The 18,253-nt window shown below is 42.0% G+C and overlaps 1 protein-coding gene across 2 annotated transcripts in view; it reads left to right on the top strand.

The window, feature by feature from the left end:
* Nucleotides 1–16,237, top strand: part of LOC138489269 (zinc finger protein 268-like) — an 89,194-nt gene extending 72,957 nt beyond the window's left edge. For both annotated transcript variants that reach the window (XM_069616963.1, XM_069616962.1), the window contains exon 3: nt 6,315–16,237. In XM_069616963.1, coding sequence (XP_069473064.1) covers nt 7,532–9,571 — 2,040 coding nt within the window. In that variant the 5' untranslated portion in view covers nt 6,315–7,531 and the 3' untranslated portion in view covers nt 9,572–16,237. The remainder of the gene's footprint in view (nt 1–6,314) is intronic.
* Nucleotides 16,238–18,253: the final 2,016 nt, after the last annotated feature.

Raw genomic sequence — 18,253 nt, 5'->3', positions numbered from 1 at the left:
GTTCGACAACTATCCTATCTAACATTTTTAACATTCTATATGAGTAAGGCCCCAAACTGGTAATTCCTGTCTTGAATACGCTGACATATGAAAAAACTGGCACTGAAGTTGAAAGAATAGGAATTGGTACAATAATGAAAAAAGAAAAATGAAAAATATATATCCTTTTCCTTAATTTATCCACCATTAGATAAGCGGCACACCAGGAACTACTAGGGATAGGCCCATTAGGAGGCAGGGAAAGACAGCACTTTCTCTATCCCCATTGCCTTCCTGTCCTTAAACAGCTGTCTATACTTACACTACTCAGTGCCTAGTCTCTTACCCAAACAATAATTCAGCTTTCGAGAGTCAAGACAGGACAGAACCAGCTTTGTCCGCCCTCCTTTTTTGGCTTCCAACACAGAACCTTCAGGGCATTATAGATGTTTAGCTGAATGATTAACTATCAGGGTATGTAGCCCCTTCCTTTGTCGTGTTGCAAAATAGTGCTAGGGCACAACCCCTACAGAACTACTCCTAAACAGGTTACCCCTCTCCTTCTTGTTATTTCAGAACATTATTGAATCAGAAATTCTCCAAAATGATTCCTGCATTGATCCAGGAGAAGGGAATCCAACCGTGGTCACAAGGACTGCTTTCAAAGACCTATACGTTTTAACTTTTATTCTATTGTGTTGAATTGAAAACTGCCAAATATTCCATGTGTTATTTTGTTGTATGTATTCGTATGAGAGTCACAGACATTTGGACAGTAGGCCATCTTTCTTTAGTTTAGTTTGCTAGATACATCTTTGTTAGGATAGGGAAAGATAGGTGTTTATCTCACCTGTTTTTATTTAATGAATGGCAAACCTTGAGAAAACCTTACCTTTGTGCCTGTCTTGCATTTCTGACCCCTCACGCATGCTTGTGCCTTTAGCCTGCTGCGTTAGCCAAAATTGTGTGCTGAGTTCCAGTATACAGAGTCCATCTTTTTGGCTAACGTGTGTGCTGCAGGAACAGGACTGTCTGCGCGCTGCCCTGGGAACAGTCGGGGGTGACGGCCTGTCAGCTATTAGAACATTGGCACAGCAGTAGATATGTTATTTTTTGCAGTCAAATTCAGCTTCTGGCTGGAATTTCATCCAGCTGTCTTGTGCGTGGGATCTAACGCAGTGGAGAAACTGTTCTACCACCTGGTGTACTTGTTCCGTTTGTCCATCAAATTATGGGTGGAAAGCAATGAAGTTGTGCAACTGGAGGCCTAGTTTCTCAGCAAGAGCATTCCAGAATGTAGCTGTGAACGGAGGCCCACAGTCCAAGGCATCTCTGTTAAGCAACCTATGGAGGTGGACAATGTTTGTTTATTTATTTATTTCTATAGCGCACTTTAACCCGGAGGTATCTGGGCGCAATTTGAACAGTTACAAGTGTTACAGGTATGTTGCACAAATAGTGCTAACCTTTTGCCAAAAACTTGCCCCGTCTATGAGTGGAATGAAAAGGTTTTCATCTTTCCAGTATTCTTATGTGACAGGGATAGTTATGTCATAAAATCCATGTCACAACCATTCCAGTTCTGTGTGGTACCCATAATCACTCGAACAGCTTAGCTTTCTATCGTTTAACCACAAACTCTACTCTCCTGTACATGTATTACAGTATAGTTTTTTAACTTTACAGGGAATTGGGTTTGGAGGGCAGGGAATATGTCAAGTGTTCTTTGGAGGAAGATATTGCTCACAAGACGAGTGTGGAACATTTAAAAAAAAACATGCACAGAGCATGTAAGGGAATGCTATGCATGCTTAAGGTAGGAAAGGCTCCTGGTTTAATAATACCTGCAGCAGTAAGAAGAGGAAATACTTGGGGCACTAAAAGCTACCCCAATGGACTTGGAGACGATTAGACAAGAAATAGCAGCAAATAAAATAAAGCATAAAAGAAGATGAAAAGTCAAGAAGGAGCCCAGGCAGACATTTTTAAAAACAGCTAAAGATAAAAACCTCTCCACATTTTGGAATATTGTAGTAGAGGTCAGTGGAGGAAAGAAAATTCCAGCGAACCCTTGTGACAGGCAACAAGTGGGTGGCATATTTTGAAAACTGCATGATAAGAAAAATGAATCCTCAGTATCCGTCCCGTCATGATTATTGTACTGAACTGAGTTCCCATAACGAAGATTATAATCCCATTGTACTGCGCTGGAAAGATGTGAAAACTGCCTTGAGAACCCATCGTAGGGCCAAAGCTATTGATCAGATAAGATGGCCGGTTATATATTCAATTAGTACCCGGCGAGGGTGCAATCAGAATGAAACAACTATTCTGATTGGCCCTCGCCGAGGCATTACCCGGCCGGGAATCCCTCGGCCGGGATTCCACGCCATTGTACCCGGCGGGGGGCATGGCAGCCCCTCAGCCAATGAGGAGGCTCGAAGCTGAGCCATCCCCCCTCCAAGACTCCCCACGGCTGAGAGGCTGCCTTTGCCCCCCGCTGGGAACTCAGGTAAGTCGTTTTTTTCCCTTCCCCTTTCCTCCCTCTTCCCTACCCTCCCCACCCCACTTACCTTCTTGCTCCTTTGTCCCCGGTGGGGGACGATGGTAGCCACCAGCCACGTAGAGGCTTGGAGCGAGGCCATCCGTGCGATACACAATTAGGATTCAGACAAGGTTTGGGCACTGAGACACAAGGGGCAAACCTGTATCTGATGCTATCTAGATATGTGTTTGGTCTAAAAGTCACATTATATGCCACTTTAATGGACCTGACAGCTGCTTTCGACACGTGGATAGAGACCAGCTATGCTCTTACTCTTTAGCATATGGCCCTTTCCGGTTGGCTTATTGAATGTCATGATTGAGTTGCATCTGAGGAATATGGCTAGGGTTAGGTACGGGCATGAGGGGGAGGGTAACAACAGGTTTCTGGTTGAAAAGAGCTTCCGCTAGGGGTGTGTACTGGCACCTACCCCCTTCTGTCTGTACACAAATTCATGAAATGTTTACTTGCAGTGTGTCTCTGTCTATATACCACATATTGACAAGAGGCAAATTCCCATTCTTGGCAATGCAGGTGATGCTTTCCTACTAGCCCGCACCCCAGCAGGATTAAAGAAACTAGTGTTTGCATATGTTTCATGCATGGCCAAAAAGGTCCTGGTATTGAATGTTAACAAATCCAACGTTGTGGCGATATCGAGGAAAAGAGAAAAGTTCAATCCTGTGTGCATGGTACAAGAGAGACTAGAATTATGTGCAACATTCAAATATTGGGCGTGCATATAACTCCATTCTATAATGGGTAGACTACATCCAAGTTTGTGCATTGACGTTGTCTCACATGTGAGAAACCTGAGGGTCTTCTCACTTGTACTCCTTGTGGATCCTCTACGCAGGTGGCCACGGAAAGGCCATCACTCTTGGATCCTGCCCCTGTGGGTGGACAAGCGAGGGAGGATCACCTGGATAGAGGGTCCTCTGGGATTGGAGGTGAGAGTCCCATGGGAGGGACACAGTATTCTGGATCCTCCTCTTCAAAAGCAACCACTATCCCAGAAATAGTAATAGGATATTGTGTATCTAGCTCCCTTGGGTTTGAGACTGTTAGGAAACAGTATTATACCAACTATGTTAAACACAGATAGAGAGTAGAAAAGAGATATTTGGGAGTAAATTGTGGGAACCCACTGAGCCTTATGACAGCCAATATAATCTTTCCTCAACCATCAGGGATCATGGTAAAAGTGTTACACTCATTCATCTTGAGATGAGGAAGAGAAGCTCTGCATAGCAGCTGGAGAGCTCAGAGTGAATCGTCCGGCTGTTCGGCTGCACGTCGGAAGAAGGAGCTGCCGGTGGAGCTGCTGAGACTGGTTAAGTGTCAGGGACACGTAAAACAACACGGGTTGAATACTGCGCAGATAGAGGTCAATGGAAAAGACCAACTTAACCTATTGAATACCAAAGTCAATGAATGACAAGAAAGTAACTTGTCGCTTTAAAGGAAAGCGACCAAGTTGGCCTATTGCATACTGAATGGAATGAATAAACAGGAAATAACATTTCTTTTTGGATTAAACAGATTACACTGCATCTATTCAATATCAAATTGAACAAAATGAGTGAGTGTACCATAACTCAATGAATGAAACAAAATATGTTCTTCCTACAAAATACTGAATAGAACAAATCAAGTGAAGAAGATTCTTTTTGAATATCAGGTTCAATGAACTGAGCAAAAGGCCCATAATTCCAACACTACGTGAATACAGCAAGTACACTGGCTTTAAGTGAATATAAAGCTAAAAGGGAGAAGTACAAGCCATAATTATAACATCCTGCTGAATTGAAGGAAAGAACTCAATGTGGTGAAGCTGCACTTAAAGGAATTGCTCAATGAATTCCACATGGAACTCTGAAAGAAACATGAGAGCTTGTGGTTGCGTGACCTGTAATGCGTGGACCGTGCAGTCTGAAACTGCGCCTTGACCAGAGAACTAATCTTTGGCAAAGAAGAAGCTTGTGGTAAAACCCGGAAACAAAACCTTGATAATTGCCAGACTTGAGGAAGAGAACCCTAAGTTGTGAAGAGCCAACTAAAAGACGAAATTTCAAGATATTTCATTTGAAAGGTGATACTAAGCTTGGGGAAGGAAACCCTGAGTTTTTGGTATTCTGAAATTGTGTTTCTCTGGAACTGTGTTGAACTTGGGAAAGGGCACCCTGACTTTTACACGACTGTGTTTCTGATAATGCTTAGCGGAAGACAATTTTAATGTTTGTGTTGAACTTATTGACTTTTCGAGAGGAGAAGCTGAAGAGTACGCTGGAGCGGGAAAACAGCTCAGAACATTGTTTGGAACACTATTTAGGTTGTGGTTGACTTCCTTGTACATTGTTTTGTGTAGTAGTTGTTGTTGTGAAGGCAAATATAGGATTTAGACACAGATAGACGTTTGAGTTGAACATGCTGTCACAGACCTTCCTTAGTTTCTTGAGGTAGGGAAACGCCACTGTACTGTAGGGCAGGCTAGGTATTTATTCAACCTGACCTTTGCTTTAATAAACTACTATTGTTCAATCTTTAATCAATTTTCTGTGTCTCCTTCCTTGATGCCAAACTCACACAGGCCAATGGTGCAATACTCAGCGTTGTGAGAAAAGTCGATAATGATCCCATTGATGCAATTTTAAAGGCCTACAATGCTTAGGCCACATCAGTAGGGAGGGAGATATGGTGCTGCTATCTGTGGGTTTGTGAAGGTGGGGAAATTGCAAGCGGTCCAGGATAAGTTCCTGCGTAACATTCTGGACCTTAGACATAAAGCAACGTAATGCAAAACGATAACATTCACTCAGAATTGGGAATAACTTTTTTAAGTGATTTAATTGGCATGCAACCCTTATTGTTTTGGCCAGTGTTTGGAACCAAAATCAAGCTGTGCTTACAAAAGAATTGCTTCCAGATGTATGTAAAAGTGCAGCTGTGAGCAAAATACCCTGGATTAATCATATAAGAGTGTTTGCAAGAAGTAGGTTTAGAAGGTTGGTTCTTTAGCCCGGATAGCATCCCGCAGGTGCCAAACAATATATTGAGGGGGTGATATGACCAAATGAGATTGGAATGTGAATATTTGGCAAAGTATAAGGTTAGTGTGAGAAGCTACCTACCAATGGTATTGCAGACGCCACCAGCAGAGTATTTAAATTGGGTGACTTTAAAGTACCACAAAGCTGCCTTCACTTCGTTCAAGCTATCCCAGAGACGCAAGTAGAACAAATGATAATGTGCGTCGATGTGCATAAGAGATTCACAGCCTTGTGCACATGGAGACTTTCAGCGTAAGTCATTAGTGCAAAAATGGAAGACACATGAAATAAGGAACCACAAATTGGCTTTAATACATCTTTTAACTTTGCTGGTTAAATGTACCTGTTTTTCAGTGGTTAGATTTTCTTTTTAACCTTATTTTGTATTGGATTTTTACATCCACTGATCAGCTCAATAACATCAGATAGATAGTAACAATAAACAAATATCCTGCACCCCCTCCTCTTAGGAAGTTGTGAACATTTCTGGAGTTTTCCCTTATAAAAGAAGAATTATGTTGTCAGCGTAGACTGATATATTCTCTAGGCCATCACATTATCTTAGCAGTGTTAATTCTTTCCATTGTTCTCACTGTCCGTCTTAAGCCACGAAGGTGAACCCTCCTGCCGCACCCAATGTATTCCTGATTCCTCATACAATGCTGCCTTTCAGTTCATGAATGCTATTTCTATCCACAAATGTGTGTGTCGAAAGATAACTTTTCACTTTAATTCTACAGATGACTGCCACATGGCCACAAAGGACAAGAAGGATGATTTAGTAACTTGTGCTAAAACTAACACCCTAAAAGGACTTTTGAAAAAGAAAAGGGTGATGCTTCAATGCTCTGGAAAGAACACCACAGGCTGCAGTGTTAAGGAATGAATCGGGAGACCCAAGAACTCTACTGCTTTAAAAAGTGATGTCTTCAATCCCACATGTTTCCGAAAGCTGAGTAATTGGACAGATGTGTGTTGGTCAAATGAGGGGACTAGAAGGATTCCTAAATTCAAGGGCTCAAATTCTGCACTCACTGTTAGCCACTGGGTACAGTTAAAAGCCACTTGTCAAGTCAGAAATGGTGTGATGTGTGTATTTGTATACTTGAGGTGTTGAGTGATTTTTTATACCACGCTAATATCTTACAATTAAACATTTTGCCTGCTGCTAAATGTAAGCAAATATACACAGGTAAACTGGAGCCCATGAAAGTATCACTATTAGGAAGACATTGATTTATCTGCATGAACATTAACAGGATATAGACCATATACATGTGAAGTACGTAGGAGAAAATGGTTACAAATTAAACCTGATGTCCCATGACAATAGACACATTTATATTAATAATTGTTCTTTTCCAATGTTCTTAAAACCGGGGATGGCTTCTAAGCGCGAGCCTGGGATTTTAACCTGTATTGCTATGCGTTGTCTTGCTTCCAAGACAATTGCGTTGCCCCTGAGCTATCCTCCCAGCCTGTGGACAGAAACCATATTGCTCTAGGTTGTTAGTAAATATTGTCAAAAACAGACCAAGAGACAGCACACAACAGAGGGTAACATAACCCAGTCATCTTTGGTGCAGCCAAATTAACCAAGTAAAATATATGATGCAACTACATAGAGGCCGATTTTAGAAGTGACAACATCCACAATCCAAAGGAAATATATGTCTGATAAAATGCAAATATTTGCTAGGGGACTGGCAAATATTTGAAAATAAAGTCTAAGCTTTATCCGAGCATGTCCTCACGCTAGAATTAATTTTATTCAAGAATGTATTGGGTATCTATATCGTAAACATATCTGGGACAAACCGAGCACTGTGGCAAAGGAAATACAATACTATGAATACAACAAGAAGGGTGACATATTAAGGGTACAGGTAAAATGGCATGGAAATGCATACCGAGTGAGAAAAATTAGAACCGTGGCCCAGCTAGGAAAGTTCTACAGATGTGCTCCCTCTGGAGCTACATTTTGGTGAACTTCCAACAGTTGGATATTTCTAACTGCACTGTTAAGATCCTGGGCCTGCATCTTCGCGTCTCTCCCTTGCCTTCTACATTGCCGTTGTTTGTAATCATAGCAAAAGCAAACATGGAGCTCTACACCACAAAGAAAATATATCCGTGCACTGAATGTCCCAATGCATTTAGTCAAAACCAGAGACTTATTCTGCATCAGAGAACACACACAGATGAAAAACCAGATCCCTGCACTGAATGTCAGAACTGCTTCAGTTACAAAAACAATCATATTCAGCATGAGAGAAAACACACTGGAGAAAATCCCTATCAGTGCAGTGAATGTCAGAAATACTTCAGGGAGAAAAGCAATCTTGTTCATCATGAGAGACCTCGCACAGGAGAAAACCTTTATCAGTGCACTAAATGTCAAAGAGGCTTCAGTCTACAAAATGACCATATTGAGCATCAGAGAATGCACACAGGAGAAAAAAGTTATCAATGTACTGAATGCCAGAAGTGCTTCAGTCGCAGACAGAAGCTTAATCTGCATGAGAGAACTCACACAGGAGAAAAACCTTATCAGTGCAGTGAATGTCAGAAGCGCTTCAGTCACAAAGAGACGCTTATTCAGCATGGGAGGACACACACAAGGGAAACCCCCTATCGATGCACTGAATGTCAAAAGTGCTTTATTTACAAACGGAGCTTGATTCTGCATGTGAAAACCCATACTGGAGAAAGACCATATCAGTGCACTGAATGCCAGAAATGCTTCAGGGACAAAAGCACTCTTATTAATCATGAGAGAACGCACACAGGAGAAATACCGTATCAGTGTACTGAATGTCAGAAATGTTTCAGAATGAAAATCACTCTTATTAATCATGAGAGAACGCACACAGGAGAAAAACCTTATCAGTGCACGGAATGTCAGAAGTGCTTCAGTCGCAAACAGATGCTTATTCAGCATAAGAGAACTCACACAGGAGAAAAACCTTATCAGTGCACTGAATGTCAGAAGTGCTTCAGTCACAAACAAGTTCTTATCCGGCATATGAGAACTCACACAGGAGAAAAACCTTATCAGTGCACTGAATGCCAGAAGTGCTTCAGTCACAAACAGATGCTTATTCACCATGAGAGAACTCACACAGGAGAAAAACCTTATCAGTGCACTGACTGTCACAAGTGCTTCATTCACAAACAAATTCTTATCCGGCATATGAGAAATCACACAGGAGAAAAACCTTATCAGTGCACTGAATGTCAGAAGTGCTTCAGTCGCAGACAAAAGCTTAATCAGCATGAGAGAACACACACAGGAGAAAAACCTTATCAGTGCACTGAATGTAAGAAGTGCTTCAGTCACAAACAAATTCTTATCCGGCATATGAGAACACACACAGGAGAAAAACCTTATCAGTGCACTGAATGTCAGAAGTGCTTCAGTCGCAAACAGATGCTTATTCAGCATGAGAGAACTCACACAGGAGAAAAACCTTATCAGTGCACTGAATGTCAGAAGTGCTTCAGTCGCAAACAAATTCTTATCCAGCATATGAGCACTCACACAGAAGAAAAACCTTATCAGTGCACTGAATGTCAGAAGTGCTTCAGTCGCAAACATATGCTTATCCAGCATGAGAGAACTCACACAGGAGAAAAACCTTATCAGTGCACTGAATGTCAGAAGTGTTTCAGTCACAAACATATTCTTATCCTGCATATGAGAACTCACACAGGAGAAAAACCTTATCAGTGCACTGAATGTCAGAAGTGCTTCAGTCGCAAACAGGTGCTTATTCAGCATGAGAGAACTCACACAGGAGAAAAACCTTATCAGTGCACGGAATGTCAGAAGTGCTTCAGTCACAAAGAGACGCTTATTCAGCATGGGAGAACACACACAAGGGAAACCCCCTATCGATGCACTGAATGTCAGAAGTGCTTTGGTTACAAACGCAGCCTTATTCTGCATGCGAGAACTCACGCTGGAGAAAAACCATATCAGTGCACGGAATGTTAAAACAAAAATAAAGTTGTAAAATAACTTGCTCTGTATGTCAGAAAAAATACGGAAGAACAAACATATCAATGCATCAAATGTCAGAGATGTTTGTGTTGTAAAATCAGTCTTATTCAGCATAATAAAGCCTTAATGAGTGCACTGAATATCAGAAAAGCTTCAGTTGGAAACATTTTCTTAGAAAGCAATGAGAGCATGCATTGGAGAAAAACGTTGTCATTGCAGAAAAATCGTCATGTGGTCCATGAGAGGGAACACACGTGGGAAAAACCTCACCATTGCACTGAATGTTAGAAAATATTCAGTCAAGAAAGCCCTCTTAATCTCCATGGGGAAAAACACACTGAAGAAAACCTAATCAGTGCACTGAATGTCAGATACAATTCAGTCAGAAGAGTAGTCTTACCCTGCATGAGAGAACTCTTCCAGGAGAAACCTCGTAAATGTATTGAATGTCAGAAAAGTTTTGGTAGAAAAACGCAGCTCATGTCATATCAAAACACACATATTGCAAATCCAGAAATGGAGACACTTACCTCAGGAATACAAATATCAGGTCAAAAATGTTTGTCATAAAACCATCTAAATGAATGTGAAAAGAAAACCTTACCAGTGCATTAAATGTGAACCAACATTCAACTGTACACACTACTCGAGCATGAGGGGATCGTGCAGGAGAAATATGGTTATATGTGATTTTAATGAATAGAAACTAAAGAACAACATTCATACCTAAACATAATTTGGGGGGTCCCCCAAACCCCTGTTTCCCTTAGTTTATAATCTCATCCCAAACCCCTCCACACCTGTTTTAATCCCTTACCCCACACCCATATATATTTTTTAAAATGTGGTATTTTTTTCGATATAACTATTGTTTGTTATTTTCTATTTGTTTAAATCACTACATACCGAGAAATACATGCACTGAATCCCATAGAAGCCTACGTTGAGAAACCAGATGAACATATTAAGCAAGAAAACCTGGATCTAAGCATCCAAATCAAGGATAATATATGGCATCCATTTACTACAGAAAACCTTACAATTGCCCTGAACGAGAAAAATGCCAGGTGCCAATAATGTGCCGAAATGTTTGGTTGCGACAATAAACAACTAGATTCTAAAGGTAGCAATTACCTGTCTACCTCCTACCTCCAACCTATAATGCATGAATTAAAATAGAGGTGGGCGGAAGGTATATATATATGCATGCAGAATCAATAACATCATAGAACATTACTATAACAAGATCCTGCTGAACCAATGAGCAGTTAATCGTCAAAAAAGCCATAATGGACCGCCATGTGAAAAGCCTCATTCCCAGCTAGAGCAGAGCCTAAAAGGTCCACATTTGAAAAGCATGAATTGAGGCTGGATTCAGTTCAATAAAATCACAATGATCCGGTGGAAAACCGTCATGCCCTGGGTCTATGAAGTGGGACTGACTATCATCCCAATTTGTACATTATTTCGGGGAGATTCTTTGCCACCAGTTCGGTTCAGGTGTGCACTTAATGTGATGAGCAACTGCACCTCTGACTTTGTACACGTTTATACATGAACACGCATCAGCCCAACAAACCTCTGGAAGGGAACACCAGCATTGTGTGGATGGCTGAAAATCAGAAACCTCTGGAAGGGACCGGCCTTCATTTCATTGTTAGTTATTTTATGGATTCCTTTCTGTTAATGGGGGTGTGGGTCACATCAAAGCGACTTAAAATGCACTGAGCAACACAGATAGGCACCGGCATTAGGGGAACTAAGATTGCGTGGTGTATCTATTCATTTTTGAATAACTAAACAAAATAAATGACAGGAAAGTTAAACCTACACGATTATAAAGAGCACCAGGAGACAAATCAGTAAATGGTCAGTTGGGGTTAGATATGCAGAAGAGGTGGGTCACACAGAGGGTGTGGAGGGCAGGTGGGGGGCAGGTAAAAGAAATGCAGTAAAACCAATTCAACCAGTTTAAATTTGAGCAAATCGCAGATAACCCTTGTTCTGTGACCTCTTGCCACAATTTGGTTTTCGATGACTTGATGCAATTTAGAATGGTTTTGGTGACCATGACCGTGTACTCTAGGTTGGTGACTCAATTGCCTTCAGTTATTAGGATTGGTTTTTATTTACATTGGATACAATTGGCGCATTCTTGCTGCGGAGACTGGACACTGAAAAACATTAGGACCAGCACCACATTTTTTAGTGCGCTGTCAATGCGCGTCTGGATGGATACAGAAGAATCGTGCAATGCACAACCCACAATTTTGCAGGCTTCTGGCATGCATGCTCGCTCTAGTTGCTTCGGTCAGAACGAAGCTCTGCTGCATGATGTGGCGTATAACACACATTAAGCATCAGTGGTGGGACTTGAGGCGCTATACAAGTCGCGTAGCAAGTCAGAACAGGAATGTTACTGAAACATTGTTTCCAGCCACTCTTTTTGCCACATGCACTGTGCAATCATCAAATTAAAAGGTAGGAAATAAAGATTGCTAGACTCACCCAGTCGCCTATGGGTCAGAACATTACAGAAAATGAGAGCAACATGATATTGGAATTAATTCCTAGATTTATCCAAGCGCATGGTGCCCTCACCCTCATTTTAATTGATTTTATAATACTACGTTTGCAATTTGATCCTTTGGTTCTTTTCATGAATTATTTAGCAACAAATGCACCTCATGGATTTTTATGTCTTCTGTTTCTTTTTTATTCCAAATAATTGGGATCATTGAGATACTGCACTGTTTGGTAATGGGGATTCATCAATATTCCATATGATATTACTCCTGGTAGATTTAACCCTTCTCCAGGATCGCAGAGAGGTTGGTGTGCTAATCCTCCTGGACCTCTCTGCAGCATTTGATACTGTGGATCATGGCATTCTGGTGAACCGTCTGGAAAAAAGAACGAGTTACGAAGCCCTTATTGACGTGGTTTGAGTCGTTTCTTGCAGAACGGACCCAGACCGTTTCCTTCCAGGCTTGCCAGTCCCACCCTTCTAGATTGATTTGTGGGGTTTCCCAAGGTTCGGCACTGTCCCCTCATCTGTCCCCCCCTTCTGTTCTACCTGTATTTGCATCCATTGGCAGACTTAATTTCATAGTCTGTAGTCCCATTTTACACTTATGCCAATGACACTCAACTAGTGTTCTGGCTGGACTTCCCTGGAAACTGAACCTTTTACCAAGCTCCAAAATTGCCTGGCCAGTGTAGGCAAGTGAATGTCTGCTAATTGGTTAAAGCTAAATGGAGATAAAACGGAGGTCTTGGTGTTTGGCCCTCCAACTGCTAGTAGTTTATGGAATTCCCAATACTGGCCCGACTTGCTTGGGCTCTGTCCAGCACCATGTCCGTCTGTAAAAAGCCTTCAGGTAAGGCTTTTACCTAATGGTTCGCGTGAAGCACAGATTTCGGCTATCTATAATGCAGGCTTTGGGAAACACAAAGTTCTGAGGAAGATCCTGCCTTTGTTACCCTCGAATAGTCAAACTATGATGGACACGTCAACCATTATGGGATCGCTGGACTACTGCAACAGGATTTATTTGCGGCAACCTAAGTACTAGATCCAACCGCTGCAGATTTTGCAGAATTCAGCAGTTAGATTGGCATTAAATGCGCCTCGTTTGACCCCCCTCTGCCACTTTGCTACGGCGGCTCCACTCGCTCCCGGTTGCGGTGCGGATAGAGTTTAAGAATCTCTGTGTCACTCACTGGGCGCTCCACAATGTAGGTGCACGCTACTTGAAAGATAAGATAGGCATTTGCGCTCGTCGTCTCAGGCACTCCTCAAAATACTGAGGCGTCAGCGCGCCCAGTTGGGAGGACGCTCCTTCTCAGTAATGGCTTGCACACTATGGAACATACTTCCATTATCGCTGAAAGTCATGGAGGAGCATTTGCCCTTCCGCAGGGCCCTTAAAACCCATTTGTTTTAACTGGTTTTTGGGCAAAATTGCAAAGGGCATTTTTTAACTCTGTTTCTGATAAAGTTAGTGCCTAGACGCCTCTGGGCATTAGTTTGCGCTTTATATGTTTTAAATGAATAAATAAATGGGCAACAGTGGTTATTGTGGAAATCAATTAAAAGAAATTGGTAATCAATAAAATAAATAGGATGCAGTTAGTAGGAACTATGGGTCTGGGTGTATGGAATGATGCCTTTGTTTGAGGCATGATGGTCCTGAGCAAGTTGTTTTGGTGGAAGACCTCCACATCTCTACCCCTTTTTCCATTCCCTCCTTCCTCTCCTGGTGTCTATTGCTTCAGTTTCCTTGAGTTGATTGGACGGTATGCGAGGTTATTTAACAGTGACCTTTCAGTATGGACACTGTGAACTGTGTGAGAAGGCCCATCAAGTTTTGCTCTTGGAACGTTAAAGGACTGAATAGTCCAATACATTGAAAGGAGATCTCCAAGCATATTGGTCTCATGCAGGAATCTCACCTACTGAGGCAGTCCCAGGACACCCGTCTCAGTGGCAGTGGAGTAGTTAGCAAGGAAGAGAAAGAGGTAGAGAATACTGAATACTTGCATAAAACTGAAATGATTGTTTACTCGGTGCACTGCTATCTCTAAAGAACAAAAGGAGCTCTGCAGCACTGTTGGGAAAATTGTGGACGCTGTCTAAAAAAACACTCTTTGTATTGAAAACAACATATCTACATATACTCCCAATACCTCTGCAAACAACTGTGAACAGCAGTTAACGGAAAGTGAGATGAAGTGCACCGTCGGGAGTGGGATATTTTACTGCCTTCCTTGGAACATCATAGCGCCATCAATCTGAACCATATTCAGAATGACATATGGCTCACGATACCTTATGGCATCGGAAAATGTATAGAATGAAGAACAAAAAGAAGAAACAAATCAGCATAAATAGTTCTGAAAATTATAGACAATCAGGGTGCCAGTAAAAGTAACTCTGGATCACTGGGCATTGCAACAGTTCCTAATATATAATGCATCTCGTCTAAGAATTATGAACTTGTGGAAATGGCTAAAAGTTTTTTACAAGGGTAAGATCAATTGCCACAGGAAAAAGCTCCCAGTGAGAACTTTGGATGCATGGTCACATCAGTCTAAAGCTCTCGCTGCTTGGGAAGATTCTATAGTTTCCTTGGATACTGCTGGAGAACGGTCTGTCTCTATCTCGTCGGATGTCAATCCCCAAAGTAACCATCACAGTGAAGAGATGGTCAGTGCTGATGGGATCATTAGGAGCACTGAACCTAAAGTCAATACGATATCCATACAGCACTCAGGGGAGATTGTAGTAATAAGGATTCTTCCATTCTGCACTGGAATACAGAGTTGAAAATGGAACACAAGTGAGAAAAATCACTGAATGATTTGCAACAGATGAAAGCCCTGGTTTATTAACGCTTTTGTGATGTGGAAGACCATGCCTTGAAGGTTAATCCTGAAAAAACGAAAGTTATGCAAGTTACAAAATCTAGGAAGAGGAGTACATTTATTTGTCACATTGGGAATGTCGCTGTGCCTAGTGTTAATTATTTGACATATTTGGGGTTTTTGATTAGCGCTAGGCCTTGCTTGTCAAGTAGTTACACTTGGCTTAAAAGCCGAGCCTCTGGTCTGGCTAATCAGCTGACTAGGGTTGATATGAAATTTGGAAAGTTTACATTGAAGCCTGGGATTCATTACTATGAGTCCAAAATTGTTCCTAAATTATTGTATGGAATAGAGACCTATTCACTTAGTATGTTGAACTACCTTCTGGTTCTTGGGGGGAAAATATGGAAAAGAATTCTGAAAATACCAATCTCTTTCCTGATTGATGCCATCAGATATGAACTGAGGCTTGTTTCATTGAAGGCAAGCTCATACTGGAGGCTTTTATCATTGCTGTGTTAGATCTTAGGCCCAACTGAGAAATCCTTATACATGGACTTTAAACTCATTTATTCAGAACAAGGCTGTATTTGGATGAAAGCCATCCAGGAATTAGGCACTTCTATCCTTGACAACATATGTAGTCCCATAACCGAATGAATACATTTGCCACCTAAAGTGAAATTGTCTTTATACCAATAAGACTGTATTAGTACACAGGAGACTATGCATACATATACCTTGTTATCTCATCTGCGGTGTGAGCACAAAAAGTTGGGAATTGTATCTCCGTTTCTGAGTGTCTAACCAGATGAAGTTTCTCAAACTATTTTTGTTCGTTGGAATCTGTACCCCTCTAAGCAAATTCGGGAGCTCATAACCTCTGAGCATGCATCTTGCTGTTTTTGTAACTTGGCTGGAGTTTGTGAAACACTTAAACACTGGCTGACAGAATGCGAGGCATTATCAAGTCTGCCAACATTGTATCTAAAAATATGTTTATAATCTTGGTGATGAGGGTATGGCTTACCTGTTTGGCCATGCGCACCCCCTCTACAGTAATTGCAGTCACATATTTTATTCAAACGTTGAAAGTAGAAGAGTTTCCCGTGCAAGGGTGAAGTTTGTGTTAGTTTGTGAATGTGTAGTGACCTTTTGATTTTATTTAGTGGCCAAGAATTTTGAAATTGAAGAGAGGAATATTTTTAATGTGTTTTAAAAAAAATGATGTGATGAATTTATGTAATGATATGATTTGTTTTATAATGTAATAATTAAAATGAATTGTAATTATTCTGTAATGTTCGATTGTATCAGTTTGTAATTTATTAAAGGTTGAATTTACTTTCAACCACAGAATAAAAATTAAAAAGAGAAAGCCCTTTTTTTAAAATGGAGCTAATGTGTTGCAACTCTTGCATTGTATCCCCCAATTACATTCTATGAGCACAAATTATCTTTCCTTGGTCGAACTACCGGTCCTCCAAGGGCAAGAGTTATTTCGGATTTCTCCATTAACAATAGACAATAAAACACAATTAATACAGATTAATAAATACATCTTAAAACCCAATTTAAAATCTTCTAACTACAAACATACATTTTTAAAACCAGGCAGTCTGATAAGTTTCAGGCAGTTGAGAAATCTATTTGCTTGCATTGTGCAAAATATGCATTCTCATGTCTAAAGGTTTTTTTTCAAATTCAGCCAAGTCGTACAAGAAAATGTTATCTTCTGAGTTTAAGACCATAGACATTGCTTGCCTAATATCTCTAATCTACTTACTCTTAAATATGTTTTTAACTGTTCCTTCCTCAGGTCCTGATCTTGTGGGCAGATAGAGAGGAAGTGAACCAAATCCTCATATTGCAACCACATTTGCCTGATCCCTTCATCCAGTTAATCCTTTTAGACCGAGGCAATAGGTTTAAAGATTATATGATATGGCATTTATAATGCGGCTATACACAAGTGTTTCAAGGCGCAACGAGGCAAGGGAGGGGACCAGAGGGAGGACAGACAACGATCCTACTAGGCCAGGTGTCATTCAGATTGCGCAAGTGCGTGGGGAGGGGGCAGGGACAGTGCAGTACATGGAAAAGATAATAACAATAAGTAAGTAACGGCCAGCATGTGGCAAGTGCAGGGTAAGTGCAGACATCAGGTGTCACAGGCTGGTAGGGGGACTGTAGGGATACAGAAACAGTCCCCAAGTGCGGGGTTGCCAGGCTGGCAGTGCAGGTGTTTGACGCTGGCGGGGAAGGGACCTGGGCCCGAGATCAGAGGGTGTCCAGGTAGCCAGTGCAGTTCCGGTTACAGCTAGTAAGACAGCAGAGGAGAAGAGGAGAAAAAGCAGAAGCAAAGAGAAAGGTTTTGAGGTGCTTCCGAAACCACAGATGGTTCTCCTCAAGTTTAAGGGAGGCAGGGAGGCTGTTCCAGAGGGAGGCACCAGCCGAGGAAAGAGATCTACCCCCAACTCGTTGCTTGGAGAAGCGACTGACCCTGAGGGAGTTGGAGGCAGATGAGCGAAGGGCTCGAGATGGATGATATTTAGGAAGAGAGAGTTGAAGGTATTGAGGCCCCTGGACCCAGAAGGCCCTGTGGACGAAGCAGAGGGTTTTGAACTTAACCTCGCAGCCACTGGGAGCCAGTGCAGAGCTTTCAGTCCTGGAGAGATACGATCCCTGGGCTTGAGGCCAAGGACAAGTCTTGCAGTCCTGTTCTGGATGAGTTGCAGGGGGCAGAGAGTAGAAGCAGGCAGATTTAGAAAGAGGCTGTTGCAGTAGACCAGCCTGGAGAGAACCAGAGCTCTGGAGCCATTGAGCTTCTGGGGGAAGGAGAGGAAAGGAAGAATACCTCTGAGGAGGTGCAGCTGGTATTGTGACTTCTTAGAGACGTCGGAGATGTGAGGAGAGAAGGAGAGTGTGGAGTCGAAGATGACCCCAAGGTTTTTAGCCTTGCCGGTGGGAGCAGGAAGAGGGCCAGGAGAGGCCAGCCAGAGAGCTACAGGAAAGGAGGGAGCGGGTGTGCCGATGAGGAGAATCTCAGTCTTACTGGCATTAAGGCAAAGGTCATTGGCGGCACACCATTCCTGGATAGCAGACAGACAGTCAGAGATGAGGGAAGGAGAGGAGGAGGCCGAGGGTAGCCTGAAAATAAGCTGGGTGTCATCCGCATAGCACTGAAAGTTGGGGCAGAGAGTGGTGATGCGGAGGGAAAGGAGCGCCAGGTATTGGTTGAACAGCCAGGGATAGAGGTTAGACCCCTGGAGGACACCACAGGTAGAGAAGAAGATAGCAGAGAGGAAG

This window comes from Ambystoma mexicanum, chromosome 9, assembly GCF_040938575.1.
Source record: "Ambystoma mexicanum isolate Mex_15411 chromosome 9, UKY_AmexF1_1, whole genome shotgun sequence".
Lineage (NCBI taxonomy): Eukaryota > Metazoa > Chordata > Amphibia > Caudata > Ambystomatidae > Ambystoma > Ambystoma mexicanum.
This window is presented reverse-complemented; position numbering and strand designations above follow the sequence as displayed.